General features: G+C 35.4%; 1 protein-coding gene across 2 annotated transcripts; it reads right to left on the bottom strand.

The window, feature by feature from the left end:
• Nucleotides 1-7,409: 7,409 nt before the first annotated feature.
• Nucleotides 7,410-14,684, bottom strand: LOC109183071 (ribonuclease TUDOR 1). Of its 2 annotated transcripts, XM_019333282.1 has the most exons (17): nucleotides 14,487-14,683; nucleotides 13,480-13,648; nucleotides 12,996-13,070; nucleotides 12,784-12,897; nucleotides 12,586-12,690; nucleotides 11,938-12,144; nucleotides 11,643-11,858; nucleotides 11,454-11,561; nucleotides 10,972-11,142; nucleotides 10,697-10,894; nucleotides 10,257-10,610; nucleotides 9,940-10,170; nucleotides 9,669-9,857; nucleotides 9,515-9,592; nucleotides 9,224-9,418; nucleotides 8,537-8,914; nucleotides 7,410-7,953 (listed from the first exon to the last, which is right to left on the bottom strand). In XM_019333282.1, exons 2-17 carry the CDS (start codon nucleotides 13,627-13,629, stop codon nucleotides 7,771-7,773), a joined length of 2,952 nt encoding a protein of 983 aa, XP_019188827.1. In that variant the 5' UTR covers nucleotides 13,630-13,648; nucleotides 14,487-14,683; the 3' UTR covers nucleotides 7,410-7,770. The 2 variants fall into 2 exon arrangements, with proteins under 2 accessions (XP_019188827.1, XP_019188828.1); XM_019333283.1 differs by lacking the exons at nucleotides 7,410-7,953; nucleotides 8,537-8,914 and adding an exon at nucleotides 8,921-9,127 and having other exon boundaries at nucleotides 9,160-9,418; nucleotides 14,487-14,684.
• Nucleotides 14,685-15,564: the final 880 nt, after the last annotated feature.

Raw genomic sequence — 15,564 nt, 5'->3', positions numbered from 1 at the left:
GAAAGTGGGAGAGAAGCTTGCATTTTACTAGAAAGTTGAAAGTTAACACTCTTTTGTATGGTGTGCATTTTGGTTCGGTTTAACCTAGACGGAGCGGTTTCTGTTCCGAAAATCATTTGTTTTTTTTTTTTACAATTTTTTTTTTTTAAAATATTTTATATACATTAAATATTTATTTGTTTTAACGAAGAATAGTATTTTTGAACTTTTGAAATATTTAATTTTTGAAAATTTGGTCTTTATAAATTAATTTAAACAAATTTAGCTTCTCAATATTTAAAAGGTTGTACTTTTAACTCCTAGTGTTATATAATTGTGGTTATTTTTTTTTAGGATTAATATTCACTATTAAAAATAATGTTTCGAGTGAAATTTTAACTACTAATATTGATTTAAATTGATGAAATTAACTTAAAAGAGTTCATGAAAAATGATAATTGTTTAACTACGGAGACTAAAAGTACAATATAATTAAAAATAAGTCAATAAAAGGACAAGTGACAATGTTATAAGAGGTTTATAACTATTTTCTAAACCTGAGGGATTTATTTAAATCGAAAGAGATTAGTTTATTTAAATCAAAAGAGATTAAATTTGCCTTTATGGCAAAACTCGGCTGGAGAATGGCGCAAAACGAGAATAGTCTTTGGGTACAGCTCTTTAGAGCCAAGTACACATCATCCCACCCGCAATTTTCAGAATGGACTGCCAAAACCAACATGTCTAATGCTTGGAGAGGCATCCTCAAAGCCACTCCGCTCCTCCATAAAGGAGTCAAGTCCTTCGTCAGAAATGGAAAAAATACACGTTTTTGGCTCGATAAATGGGTAGAGGATGATCCGTTACAGCAGGTTGCTTTGAGCCAAATTCCAGATAGCGAAATTCTCAAGCCAGTTGGCTACTACTGGAACCCCCTTGAGGGCTGGGATTGGAGTAAATTCGACAAGCTTCTACCAGAGAACACTCTCTCTAAAATTGCAGCAATCATCATTTGTGATGATCCGAACCAGAGTGACTATATAAGGTGGGCGAACGAAGCTAGTGGGAGGTTCTCGGTTAGCTCAGCCTATGAGTTAGTAACAGAGTAGGCATCTCTATTACAGCGGCAAAGTGGAATAATATCTGGAAATTAAAGGTTCCCAACCGCATTTGTTTAATCTTGTGGCTAGTCAAGCATGAAAGGATAATGACGAATGCAAATAGAGTAAGACGTGGCTTTGCAAGCTGTGATAAGTGTTGGTATTGCCACAATGCAATTGAGAACACTGATCATGTACTGAGAACATGCTCGTTGGCGCAAGAAGTTTGGGAGCTTGTTTTCCTCATTCACCACAACGAAGCAGCTCTTAGGTCCTTCCTAGACTGGCTGGATTTGGGTATTAAAGGTACGACCAGCAGATGTCCCTCTAGCACCTTATTTGCCCTAACATGTTGGTGGCTGTGGAAATGGCGCAATGAAGCTATCTTCAACAACGTTGCATTCTCCTTAGTTTCTAAGGTAGCCTGGATCAAAGCTCAGCTTGAGATTGTAACTACGGCATTCTCCAAAACCAGAGGCGCTAAGTACCATCAAGGTGTACTCCGTTGGGTACTCAAAAGGTGGGCGAAACCATTAAAAGGTCGTGTCAAGATCAACGTAGATGGATCGGTGGACTTGAACACAGGTAAGGCAGGAGGAGAAGGCGTCATGAGAGACTGCAATGGCCTATGGAAAGGTGGCTTCACCCTGGGGATTGGCACATGTTCACCATTAGTAGCTGAGGCCTAGGCCCTATTAAAAGGAATCCAGTTTGGGATATCAAAGGGACTAGCTTATTTGGACATCGAAAGTGACTCTAAGGAACTTGTAGCAGGCATCATGAAAGGAAATATAGACAACGCGATTGTGCAGAATATTCTCAATGCATGCAGAAAGGAATTAAGCAAGGTTGAAGAATGGAAAGTGTCCCTGATTTTACGCGAGCAAAATGGTGTTGCGGACAAATTGGCTACAATCTCCAGGAATCTACCTAAGGGTATCCAGATTCTCGACGCCCCAGTAGAAGAAGTAATGAATCTGTTAGAGGAAGATAGTTATGGTATTCCGGCATGGCGCCTAGCAATAGACAGTTGAGTGTAAACTTTGGTTTGTTTTGGGTCTACCCCTTCCACTTTATATATATATATATATATATATATATATATATATATATATATATATATATATATATATATATATATATATATATATATATATATATATATATATATATATATATATATATATATATATATATATATAAAGAGATTAAATTTTAAAAGTAAAATAATTTAAAGAATAAAAGAGTGGTTTTCCTTATTTTAATTATTCGGATTTCCTAAATTCCTAAACGGCTAAACTCTACGTCCCTACTCCAGTACTCCCTACCAGCTCAAGTGCTCAAACCCTACGCATTACGCAGCCTCGCCAAAATCTCGCATCGTCGCAGGTTCGCCGGAATTCCGGAAAAATTCGGCCGCCCAACGGCCGCATGGTGAGTCTTCTTCTTTATTCTATAATCCAAGTATCCTATTATAGTATTGTTAGGTTAGGGATGCGATAGATGGCTGTGGGCTGTGGTGGAGGGCAGGCTGGGCAGCTGCGCCTGTGGCAGATGGGTATGGCTGGTATTAAGCATTACGTAATAATGTGAATATGTGATATTGACTCTATTTTTTTTCTTTTGGTTGTAAATTTTAAATAGATGGATGGTTCTTCATTTTGTCAACAAAATTTTACAACTGAGCCAATCGAAGAGTTGGTCGGGGCTGTGGGACAAAAGAGGAAACGGTTAACTAGTCCACTTCCACTAAAATCAATTGCTCCAAGGGCTGAGGTATGGACTTCCTTTACAAGGTTAAAGGCCACCAAGGATAAATGTACTTGTAATTATTGTAGAAAGCAATTTAAGTGTGCAACAACTAGTGGTAACCAACATGATTGCATAAGGGCAACAATTAAAATGATTATTTTGGATGGCTTGCACTTTTCTTTTGTGGATGGATTGGGGTTTAAACAGTTTTGTAGTGTTGTTTGTCCAAAATATATTATCCCTTCAAGAAGAACAATCACAAGAGATGTTGTTGAACATTACTTGAAAGAAAAAACTGTATTGAAGAGGATGATTAGTGAGTCAAGAGTGTCTTTTACTATGGATATATGGACTGCAACTACTACGGTTAGTTATATGGTTATCACTGCACATTATATTGATGTGGACTGGCAGTTGCATAGAAAGATTATCAGTTTTAAGCCTATTTATGATCATAAAGGTGAGACAATTGTAAAACAATTTGAGAATTGTTTGATTGATTGGGGTATTAAAAAAGTGTTTACTATCACGGTTGATAATGCATTAGTCAATGATAGTGCAATTAGGATTTTGAAAAATAAGTTGAAGTGTTGGAAAGATGATCCATTAATATTGGGCGGAGAGTTTATGCATGTGCTTTGTTGTGCCCATATTTTGGATTTGTTTGTAAAAGATGGCTTGTCAGAGTTGGGTAGTAGTGTGGTTAGTGTTCGTAATGCAGTGAAGTATGTGAGATCATCAAACTCGAGATTTCAAGCATTTCACATATGTGCAGAGCAAGAAAAATTAACTAGAAGGAGTTTGATTTTAGACTGTAATACTAGATGGAATTCTACATATCTCATGTTGTCTACAGCTCTTAAGTATAGGACAGCATTTGATCGGATGGCTGATGAAGACAAGTCGTATGATACTTACTTTCAAGATAATGAAAATGGAAAGAAAAGGGTTGGACCTACATATCTCATGTTGTCTACAGCTCTTAAGTATAGGACAGCATTTGATCGGATGGCTGATGAAGACAAGTCGTATGATACTTACTTTCAAGATAATGAAAATGGAAAGAAAAGGGTTGGACCGCCATTATCAAATGATTGGGAGAATGTCCGTCGATTGGTACAATTCTTGAAACTTTTCTATGATGCAACTTTGGAAATTTCTTCATATAAAAAGGTGACATCTAACCATTGTTTCAATGATATATGCACAATTGAAGCAAATTTGAATGCATTCATTAATAGTAGAGATATCAACATGAGTAGCATGGCTTCTGAAATGAAGAAAAAGTTTGATAAGTATTGGGACGGACTTGAGATCAATAAATTGTTGATTATTGCTAGTGTGTTTGATCCACGGTGTAAGATGAATTTTGTGACATATTGTTTTGAAATACTGTATGGAAAAAATACAGCAAAATGTATTGAAATGAAAGAAGCAGTAATGGAAGTGTTGCGTAAGTTGTATGAAGTATACCGTGAATTGTATGCTAAACCAAGTGCAAGTACAAATCAAACTGAAAGTAGAAGTTTAAACCAATATTGTGAAACTAGTGAATTGGAATTCTTACATGTTGGTGTTTGTGATGTTCCACAAATTCGAAATTTTGTTCCCATGTACTTTGACATGGTATGTGAAAAAGGAGATGTGGAGAAAACATCAAATGAGCTAGACATATATTTGATGGAAAAGGTTGAAAACCCAACACAAAACAATTTGGGTATGCAATTTGATATTTTGTCATGGTGGAAGAAAGAAAGTATGAAATTTCCAATCTTGTCAGAAATAGCACGTGATGTTCTTGCAGTTCCAGTTTCAAGTGTTGCATCTGAGTCTGCCTTTAGCACTTCAGGTCGTATTTTAAACCAATACCAGAGTTCTTTGACACCGTATAAGGTAGAGGTATTGATTTTGACACAAGACTGGTTACGATCTTCACTTCAATCAGATCAAACAGTAAGCGTCCTTCAAATATTAGAGGAAACTGAATTTATGGATTTGCTTGAAGAAGGTAATTATTAATTCTATATTTTATTATGGTATTGTCTTTGTAAAATTCTAATTAATCAATCTATGTATATACCATAGTTTATGATTCTATGACTTGTTAATTTTTATCTTGTTTTGTTGTAATAGAGATCCACAAATCAGCAGGACAACGTCATGATATTGATCTTTGAGGAACAAGATATGATGAATTGGTGATGGTGTGATTGTGGCTAAATTGATTTGTATTTTACTATTTTGTATTACTCTATTAAACACTTATATTGCTATTTTGTTATGTGAACTTTGAACTTTGGACTTTGCTATTTTGAATATGTATTGTAGACTTGTTGGTTGAGAATTTTGAAATATGCTTATTGACTTGTTTGCATTTTTAAACTTATACTCCGTATTATTAGTAAATATAAATAAATACTTATGTGCACTAGAAAATTAGTAAATATTAAGATTCTCAAATCTAATTGAAGTTCAAATCGAACTAAATCTAAACGAAAATTTAACTTTTTCAAATTGAATTGAACTACATTGTTAAACATAACGGTTTCATTTTTTTTTAAAGGTGAAGAAACCAAAATTGAAAAAGAATTTAACTTTTTCAAATTGAACCGAACTACATTGTTAAATATAGTGGCTTCATTTTTTTAAAGGTGAAGAAACCAAAATTGAAAAAGACTGAACTATAGACCCAAATGCTACCCTACTCTTTTATGTTCTCTTAATTTTTGGTTAGAATTTTTAAATTTGAATTTTTTGAAAATGTAATATAATATTTAGTAGTTATTAAATATTTGAAGTAAATTCGTTAATATTAAATTAATTAACATAAAAAGAAATTGAATGGTAAAACCTTTTAAGCCAGAACCTTTTAGGGAAGTTACAAAGCGTTGAATAATTTAGTCCAAAGAAAACTAATTCTTCAAAATTCAAGATAATGGTAAGTACTATTACGAGTTGCATCTTATCTAAAAAAAAAAAGTGATTTAAATCATTATATTCATTGTGAAAACTTAAAACTAGAGAAATTCAGTAAGCTAGCAAAACAATGAAGCTTTTTTTTTTTTTTTTTTTTTTTTACGTTGATCTCAGTTGACCAACTTCATTAATTTTGACTTTCTAATAAATAGTAAGTGAATTATTTTTGAATTATTTTCTAAAATGTCCTCTGACTATCGTTTTTTCTCAAATTGCTTCATTGACTTTTAATTTTTTCAAAATGGTCCTTCGACTTTTGAATTTTAAGCCAAAATGGTCCTTCGTTAGCTTTGGCGTTAGGTTGGTGTTAAAATGAAGGGTAAAACTGGAAATTTAGGTTTTGCACTCCACTTTAAAGTAATTTGTGATTCCTTTAAGCAGTCTGCGCACATATTTCTTCAAATTAGGTTTTGGTTTTTGCTCTTCTAAATCTGCAATCAAAATATGGGACAATCAACTAGAAGGCCAAAAAAGTTCATCTTCAACTTCATCCACAAACTTCCCAAGGAAAAGATTTATGGCCTTCTAGTTGATTATCCCACATTTAGACTGCAGATTTAGGAGAGCAAAAACCTAATTTGAAGAAATATGCGCGCAGACTGCTTAAAGAAATCACAAATTACTTTAAATTGGAGTGCAAAACCTAAATTTCCAGTTTTACCCTTCATTTTAAGTTTTAACACCAACTTAACGACAAAGCTAACAGAGGACCATTTTAACTTAAAATTCAAGAGTCAGAGGACCACTTTGGAGAAATTAAAAGTCAATGGACCAATTTAAAAAAAGTCCATAGTCAGAGGACCATTTTGGGAATTAACTCTTATTTTTATTTTTATTTTTTAACTTTGGTAATCCCTATTTGACCGGATTAATCCTAAGTCTACAGGAAATCACAAGTCACGCAATTAGCCCACCGATCAAATCCAAGTCTTCATGTACAAATGATCCAATTTAAACCTTCCAAGATCAGTATTATTCTTTAGTAATATTATGATCTTGCTCTTATGTTGCCTTTCACCTAAAGGCAACTAGACAAGTCACAACTCAGTGTTATAAGAGTGTCATAAGTGAGACATTGTGACTAAAGTGAGCTTGTAACATCTCAACATATTTGAGTTTTTCTGCTCAATTTGAAATCTTATTCCAACTAGTTTATTACTGAAAGTTAAAATTCAATTTCTATCATTGTATTCCTTTGGTGTTTATGTATAAATAAACAAAGGTCTGTTCTAAGTCTCTTATGTTTGTAACAAAGATGTGTGTATTAATAATGCAATTTGGGACTTCCTATAAGGCTATAGCATACTTAATCAGAGTAACCCGTTTTATTATAAAGTTCTACAACATGAACTCCCAAATTGAGTAGAATTTGAAAGTCTAAGTAGTATTTTCCTTTCTTATAATAACATAACATGGTTCCTAACTTCCTATACTTATTTTGTTCACATTTTCAGATTTTTTAAAATAATTTTTAAATTGACTTTTTGTATATACTACTTCAAAATAATTTCTAAATAAATAAATTGCATTTATTAATAATAATTAATAAATATTACCCAAAAGAAAAATTACTAGATTTTAGCCTAAACAAGACACAAAATGTGAGTAAAGGAGTATAATTTAGGAAATGGAACACATTAAAAACAAAATTTGTCTCTGAAGCACTCCGAGAAGTCACATCCTTGTTAAGTTACATTCGGGGGTTCCCTTATTTACTACTGTAGTATAATTTAACAAATTTAAAAAATTAAACTAAAGCTAAAAACTAAACAAAATTTGTCTCTCAAGAAGTCACTTCCTAAGTTACAAAAAGAACCAAAATTATAGAAAGCTAACAACGCATCCTCTTTCTATTCTCTCAAAGTACAGAACAGCAATTTTCTTACCTGTAATTTTACCACGGTTGTGCCTGGCAGTAGAAAGGAACCTCCCTCTACATAATTGTTACAAAACCACAAACTGCTCAGCGTTTGCCGGCAGCTTTCCTAGCAGGGGGCGCAGCTGACACTTCATCGTCAGAATCAACATCTCCATACTCCCACATTCCACGCCTCTTCTCGCGTGCTTCCTTCTCGGCTTTTTCCAATTCCTCTAGACTCTCTTTGGGAATCCATCTTCTCCTCTTTTCCAACCTAGCCACTCCATCCTGCATTTTGTGGATGCCAATGCAAACTATTAGTATCATCAGCATAGGACTCTTGCTCACCAGAGAGATAATTGAAAGAATCTCTATTGATGAGCAGGGACAAAGCCAAAAATTTTAGTCCTTGGAGGCAAAAATTTTTAAAAAACTTCAAAATCCTAGACCTTTTGTAATAAAAACTCATTACCAACCAACTAAGCTACTTCAATTTTCAATGATTTTTATATATAATAAATACATTATTTATGTATACTAAAGCATATTATATATATATATATATATATATAATGGGAGTGGGGAGGGGGGGCAACTGCCCCCATTGCCCTCCCTCTGGATCCGCCCCGGTTGATGAGTTACAAGTAATGCGTGAACATATTGTTTTAGGTTTAGGATTGGGAAAGCTTTAGGTTTGTACCTTACATTCGGGGACAATATGGTACAAACCCAAAATTACTTTTTGGTTGCAACTGGTGCAAGATGCACTGATGTTTATAGCACTGTAAACTTTGTTTATATTTATATATTTATATATATGCTTAAGAAAGACATAAGTTACAAAGTTCCAAAAAAGGGTAAGATTTCAAACCTTCAGCAACATAGCATTAATGCTGACATCAGCTTCGGGATCAACCAAAGTAACCATAAAGACGGTACCCGTTCCTTGTCCCTTGACTTTTCCACCTGATGTGTCCTTTTCCTCAATCACAGCCTTGAATTCCTTGGGAGCATTAAGGATGAGCTCACTTAGATGGATTGCAGCCTCTTGTCCATAATCATCTTCCAAACCGGGAACCTTAATAAAGGCAAGACTGCAAAGCTGAGCAAGGCCAGAAGCAGAGGATACTGAGGCATCAGCCGGACGCAACTGACTGTAGGGAACAACTTCTTGGTTTCCATAATCAATGTAGAACACTTCGAACTTGTCATTCAAAGACTCCACAGCTCCTCGAGGGGCATTCACAATCTTTGCAGGGGAATCATAAAATCAGAATAAGGGACTAAAGTGAAGGGGGGAAAAAGTATAATAAATTCAATAAGAGGGAACTAATCAAATAAATGGAATATATATTAATATACACATGTTCTCTCTCTCTCTCTCCCCATATTTTAGCATGTCTCCAGGAAAATTTAGGTATTTCAGTTTGCCAACAATCTAATTTAAGTGGGCACCAATAGCCAAATCTTTTATGAAATAAATTTCTTGCAGGCAGTCTAGTGTCCTAGTTGGCACTGGCACAGAATCAAATATGGGGCTTTGGTTTTTAATTCTTACCATTGCTCGGTTCCATGAATTATCTGCACTAAACTGTGCAAGCACTATATCACCCTTCTTAGGATTGAAAGCACCAATAACAGGAGCCTCCTGAAGGTTGAGAGAAGCAAGCTGTTTCTGAATGGAGGCCACTTTTTGATCTGCAACTGACTGGACATAGAACTTCCCACCACCCAAGACTTCAGTAACAGCTACCTGAGACCATGATTCAATTGACAAAATGAATAATGCAAAAAAGATTGACATAAGACTAATACGGAAGTAATTAAAAGAACAATTAAACTACTTCACCTTCAATTCTTCCTTCTGTCTCCTTTCAACAACAGGACCAGTGGAAACTTCCTCTCCCTCAATATAGTTCTCCCAAATCTGTATTAGAAAAAGATCATTAACACAGGTAAAAAGGAAAAGAAATACCAACAAAAATATGTTTCCAGTTACATGCCTTGAGTTTCTGCCTTTTCGCCAACTGCTCAGCCTGAGCAAGAAGGTGAGCATCTGGAATTTTGTCCGAACCAAAAGACATTTGAAGCCTTGCCAATCCAGCTCCCAGAAGTGCCACTGCAGCATTGGTTCTTGATTCCCATAATGTGCCAATGAAAGTTCCAGTTCTATCAACATTTTCTACTTCAACCTGAGTGCAGAGAAAGTTCCAAAAAGTTGAGCAACTGAAGAAAGTGAAAGGAAGCAAAACTAATAGATAATAATAAGATTACCTCAACATCCCTCTGCATTATCTTCCGCCTCATAAGGGCAATGGCTTCCTCTGAATATGGCTCTGCCCGACCTGGGCATCTCACACCAGAAAATGAGAAAGCAATGCTGCATGTTTCTTTTGGAATGTACAACTTAAACCGATGGCCACTAAGAACATATTCCACTATAGCAGCCATCCTCCTGTTCCTTTGCAGGAAAGGCAAGAAATCCCTGGCTTTCTTCACAGAAGCCTGAAAATATTCAAATGATAACTGGTTAATTCTTTACTTCATCAACTCTCTTAAGAAATTTCAACATAAAAAAATAGGACACTAACCGTTGTCAGGTCTGTAATATGCATCACTGGTGGTTCCTTGGGAGAATGCATACCCTTCTTTCCAGCCACAGCACGTGACTCAGCAGAGAGAAGGGCATCGTAATAGTTTGATCTTTCTTCAAAATCACGGTGCCTAATAACAGTCGCAAAACCACGAGCAACCAATAGTTCAGCAAAATTCACCCCAACCTGTTGATTAGTCACAGCAGATGGAGCAGAGGAAGCTTCATCTCCATCCTTAGACACTAGGAAGACAGATCCAAAATCCATAACCCTTGAATCTGCTCCATTGGTGGCAGGAACAGCTCCATCTGCCATGTTAACCTTCCTAGAGTACTCCATTGAAACATGCACCTGAAAGGAGTTAAGATCAGTAATCCTACCTGTACAGTCTAATAGTCTATCAATGAGCCCAAAAATATTGAAGTGTGCATTCATACTTGCTTTCCAATGAGTCGTGTTCTCAAAAATTCCTTTGCTTCCTTTGCGTATGGAGCAGGTTTTTCATCTCTACGAGGATTCCCCATTTTGGGAGCCCTAATACTTGAAAGATTGACCCGTCTCTCAGCAGATGGATCTCCAAATGGCAGAGAATCATCAGCGACAATAATGCAATCCCCACTTACAACCTCAACCACCTAAAGAGAAGCAAAGCAAGATGAGTACAAGCTCTCAAATAATGTTAGTCTAAAAGGTCAATACAACACACACTTACCTTTCCTGAGAAATTCTGATCATGAATAGCTTTTGAATTTGTTGCTGGGGGAACATAGTTTGTCCACATTCTCAAACGAACCTTCTTTGCTTGAAGTTCTGCATTTTTCAATCGTCTCTTGGCATCATCTTCAAGCATGCTTGCACTCCATTCAACATATTTGGCAAAACCCTAGAAAGGATTATGAAAGTCATTAGAGTTGACAACAGTAGCTTTAGGGTAGAATCTTAAGATGCAAATATGTAAAGAAAGTATTTAGAGAAAGACATGATGCTGTTAACATCAGTCTGGGTACTGATGAGAATAACAAGAAGAAATCAAGAATATGGACCTTTGAAAAACACACACACACACAGAATAGAGGTCCTTTTTATCATTCTCAGAGTCTGGCTCATCCAAGTATGCCCATATACCTTTAGATCTTATTGCTCTTGTTCAAAATTTTATTAAATATTAAAAGAGATAGAAAGTTTGCAGCATACATTTTCCACAAGCTCCAAACCCAGGTCCTTTGGTGATTCACCATCTGAATAATATACTGAACCAATCAGATTGCTAAATTTATCAACACCCTCTAGGATGACTCTGACCTGCAATTAAATAGTCAGAACAAAAAATTCTAGAAATATGTACACAAAATCTAGAGCTATCAATATAACAAGTACACCCACATCTCTATTTAAAACACGGATTTCTGTGAAATGTTTGGCTTCTCTCCCATATGGATCAGATGCAACTTCTGTTATCGAGGCCGTTGAGGCTGCAAGTCTTTGTGCTGATGTTAGGGCAGCACGAGGCTCAGCAGATGAATCTCCATTTGCCTCATGTGCAGTAACTTCAGTTGCTATGGCAGTATCAGTTGTAGCTCTTCTGCCCATGGATGGTGCCTACACAAGCAAACGAGTAAGATTGGTAGAGCATAATTAAATATTTCACTGAAAAAATCTTCACAAAACTGGATAGAACCTGAATTCCAGCAATGAAGACTTGGACAAACTGGAAGCCTGGAAGTAAATAGACACGAAGGGTGCTTCCATCGCGAACCTGCTCCACAAAAGCTTCCATACTTCTACCTTTATTTGCAGCCAAAAGACCCATTGCATCAAAATTACTAGGATCACCAATGGCAGATGGAGGTAAGTTTCTTATGGATGCATTGGAAGCACCAGATTCCTGTGCAACAACTAGTTAGGTCATTAAGGTAATAACATAAGCCTGTCAGATGCATATTTTATCACTTCTGAGTACAAATTGATATAGAAAAACAAAAGAAATAGAAGAAGTTCAAGTAACACCAGTCATTTCACATAAGAGAGTGAGAGAGAGAGAGAGAGAGAGACTAGTAATATATTAGTCTGGAAAAGAATATTAGTTTGCAAAAGTACAATAGCAGCTTAGGAATTCATTTGACAACAAGGGTGAAGTAATATAACAAGATTACAAGTTGTAAATAGGTGTATGAGTAGAAGGGGAAAATTTTTTGTAGATGTGGAAAATATTAGCAGTTCACAGACAGAACTCAGCATGACTTTAGAATCTTTCTTCTTGTAATAGGAATCAAATATAAATCTAGATACTTATTTAACTAAAAAGTATCAATACATTGGAACTTACCTTGGACCAGCAACCTAGACCCTGTTGCTTGGCTTGTTCTTCAAGACTCAGTAGTTCTGCTAAGAAGGGACTAGCTTCTGCTTTCTGTTGATTCTGACTTCTAACCTGCAACCATCAGATTAACTGAACCATAAGAAACAAATGACAATTCTAAAACAGCACTGTAGATTAAGATAACAGATTTAATGCCAATATAACCTTTGCCCAGCCTTTAGCAACAACCATTAATGCAACATTCTTATCACCGAGGAAAACAGAGCCAAATTCTCGGCCTATGGATGGAACAGCATAGTCAACTTTGAAAGTAACCTCCTACAGACCAAAAAAGGGGCAAAATTAATGGTCATATTATATGTGCAAAAAATAAAAGTTCAAAATTGCAAGCTAGATATAGTTTAAATCATGAGCACCTTTCCAATGCAAAGTTTCCTTAAAAACCCTCTGCTGTCCCATGCAAATGGTTCATCAGTACCATCACGACGGGCCTACATGTGAAATTAAGAGCAATATTCAAATCATGTGGAGTTCATGTTAGATATCAAATGCAAATACAATATAGTTAAGCAAGCCCAAATTAATAACTTTGGCATCATAGAGATGCAACCAACTCAGACTTGCAAAATTGACACGCATTAAATGACTCTGCATAGAACACTTGGAACTACTTTCAAGTTTCAAGACTTGCAAAAAATATTCACGTATAAAAGGAAAGCACCCTAAAGTCATAAAATATAAAGGATAAACCTATAAAGGCAGTTCAGATGGCATGAAATTATGGATTGGCAAAATCATGGAAGATGAGAACTGAATGGAGAAGTTTAAATGTTTGTTAAACTGCAGACAGCTTAGCTTAATTTAAGAAATATGTAATTGATGAAAATTTAATTGCCATACCAATCTTGGTGCAAGTAAAGATGATAAAGTAATGGTCTTTTCTGGGGGTATTTCAGCCTTTGTACTCCCCATAATCACCAAGCTGTCACCGGAGGGAACTGCTTTCACTCTTCCCCTCAACCATCCTGTGGCTCCAGCTGTTGATGCCATTTCAACAGCAGCTAAAGATCTGCAGAAATATAGTCACAACTCCTAAAAGGTTTCCTCATAAGGCATGCTTGGATGCAATTAATTTATTTACCAAATATACACTAGGCAAGAGAAATTGGGGCGCACATATTCTCAAGTTCCAGACACACCAAAATGGCAAAGTGAGTGAAATTTATGCTTCTGGATGAAAGATATTTGGTCAAACCTTTATACAAAATGTCCACTAAACACCAAAAAATTAGTACTCCTAGAAGGAATGAACCTTTTTCCATAAACAAGCCAAAATAACAGTGATTCAAAAGTAGAAACTTTTTAAGTGAATGAAAAACAGGGGGGGAAAATGCATTTATTTACATTCAAGGAGCTTGTAGTTTAATGGTTCCCTTCTCTTTGAGTAACCAAAAAAAATAGTATTTTCTCATAGCTTGAAAATCCGGAAAAAAAAAAAAAAAAAAAAAAAAAAAAAAAACGGGACTTAATCTAGTAACATATAATCCGTAGATCGAAAAAAATTAGCACATATGCACATTCAAACAGCCAGTTAAAACTCATTAAAACTCCGAAACCAAACAAATGCTAATCGGTCAACTGGACTACGCCTCTATCCCAATCTTAGTTCGGACTTCAGATCACTCTCATAGAAAAGTGATAAAACGATTACTAAGAACAACTAGAGCGAGTAGATACAGATGCATGCAATACAAACATACAAATTTACAGATACGTATAGATCTAAAGATGATACATTTACGATCGATGCAAAAACAATCACAGAAAAGGAGAAACTCAATAACGAGCTGAACTCAGTTCTCTCACGCGCATGCAGAAACAGAGACATGGGGATCCGAAAGCAATACCAATTCGATCAGAGGAGCAAACCGGTCGGAGGAAATCGGAAAACGATCTGATTTGCGACGAGTTAAGAACACATCCAAACTGAGATTTGTGGTTCAAAACTGAAGCAAGGACTGGTCGGAAAAAGCCGCCGGACAGTTCAGAGGATATGCATATAGATCGTGTCTATTGTGACCGGTATATGAACGCTGGGGAAGTCAAGCGGCTAGATATGCACTGAGAGTCTGGGACAGTGTGTGTATATAGGATTGGCCTCCTCTTTGCAAAGATTTACTCAAATGCCATGGAAGCTTACGTGTGATTTCTTGTCTCCTGTAGAGTGTACACAAAAGTCATCCAAACCATTGGGAAAAAAAAAAAAAAAAAAAAAAAAAAAAAAAAAAAAACTCATATAGACCTTGAACTTTATTTGAAAATACAACTAAATTCTAAAATTTTTAAAAAAGTATAATTAAACATTTAAATTTGTTATTTTAGTACACTTAAACTCAATAATTGGTTGGTTACCCACTTAGAATAACATGTTATTAAGGTTCCGATGACAATTTTGACGACTGACAAATTCTATCGACTGTTCAAATTGAAAGAAAAATTTTGGCGACCATAACCAGTCGCCTTCTTCAGGGGAGAAGATGAACGGGTGATCATCTTCTTCGGTGAAAAAGGTCACTAGTAATTCAATTTTTTTAATGACGGTGAACATTGGTCAAAGGTAGTCTATGATGGTCAACGGTGATAATTTTATCCGTAACCTATTGGTTACTAATAAATCAGACTTATTTGACTCATATTGACAAGTTCAAGTATTTAATTGAACTTTTTTAAAATTCAGGAAATTAATTACATTTTCGAGTAAAGTTCAATAACACTATTTTTCCAAAAATAATTATATTCTTATCATAATTTTTAAATCTTCAAACAATCTTACTTTTTAGAATCAAAAAATAAACAAATTTTTGGAATATTTGTGTAGTGAGATTTTGAACCCATGAAATCCCACTGCTTTAATTTCCATTTTAAAGTAAAGAGAATCAATTTCAAGGATGGCACGTGCTGTAATTATGCATATTTTTTTTGGAA

This window comes from Ipomoea nil, unplaced genomic scaffold (genome assembly GCF_001879475.1).
Source record: "Ipomoea nil cultivar Tokyo-kokei standard unplaced genomic scaffold, Asagao_1.1 scaffold1096, whole genome shotgun sequence".
Taxonomy (NCBI): domain Eukaryota; kingdom Viridiplantae; phylum Streptophyta; class Magnoliopsida; order Solanales; family Convolvulaceae; genus Ipomoea; species Ipomoea nil.
This window is presented reverse-complemented; position numbering and strand designations above follow the sequence as displayed.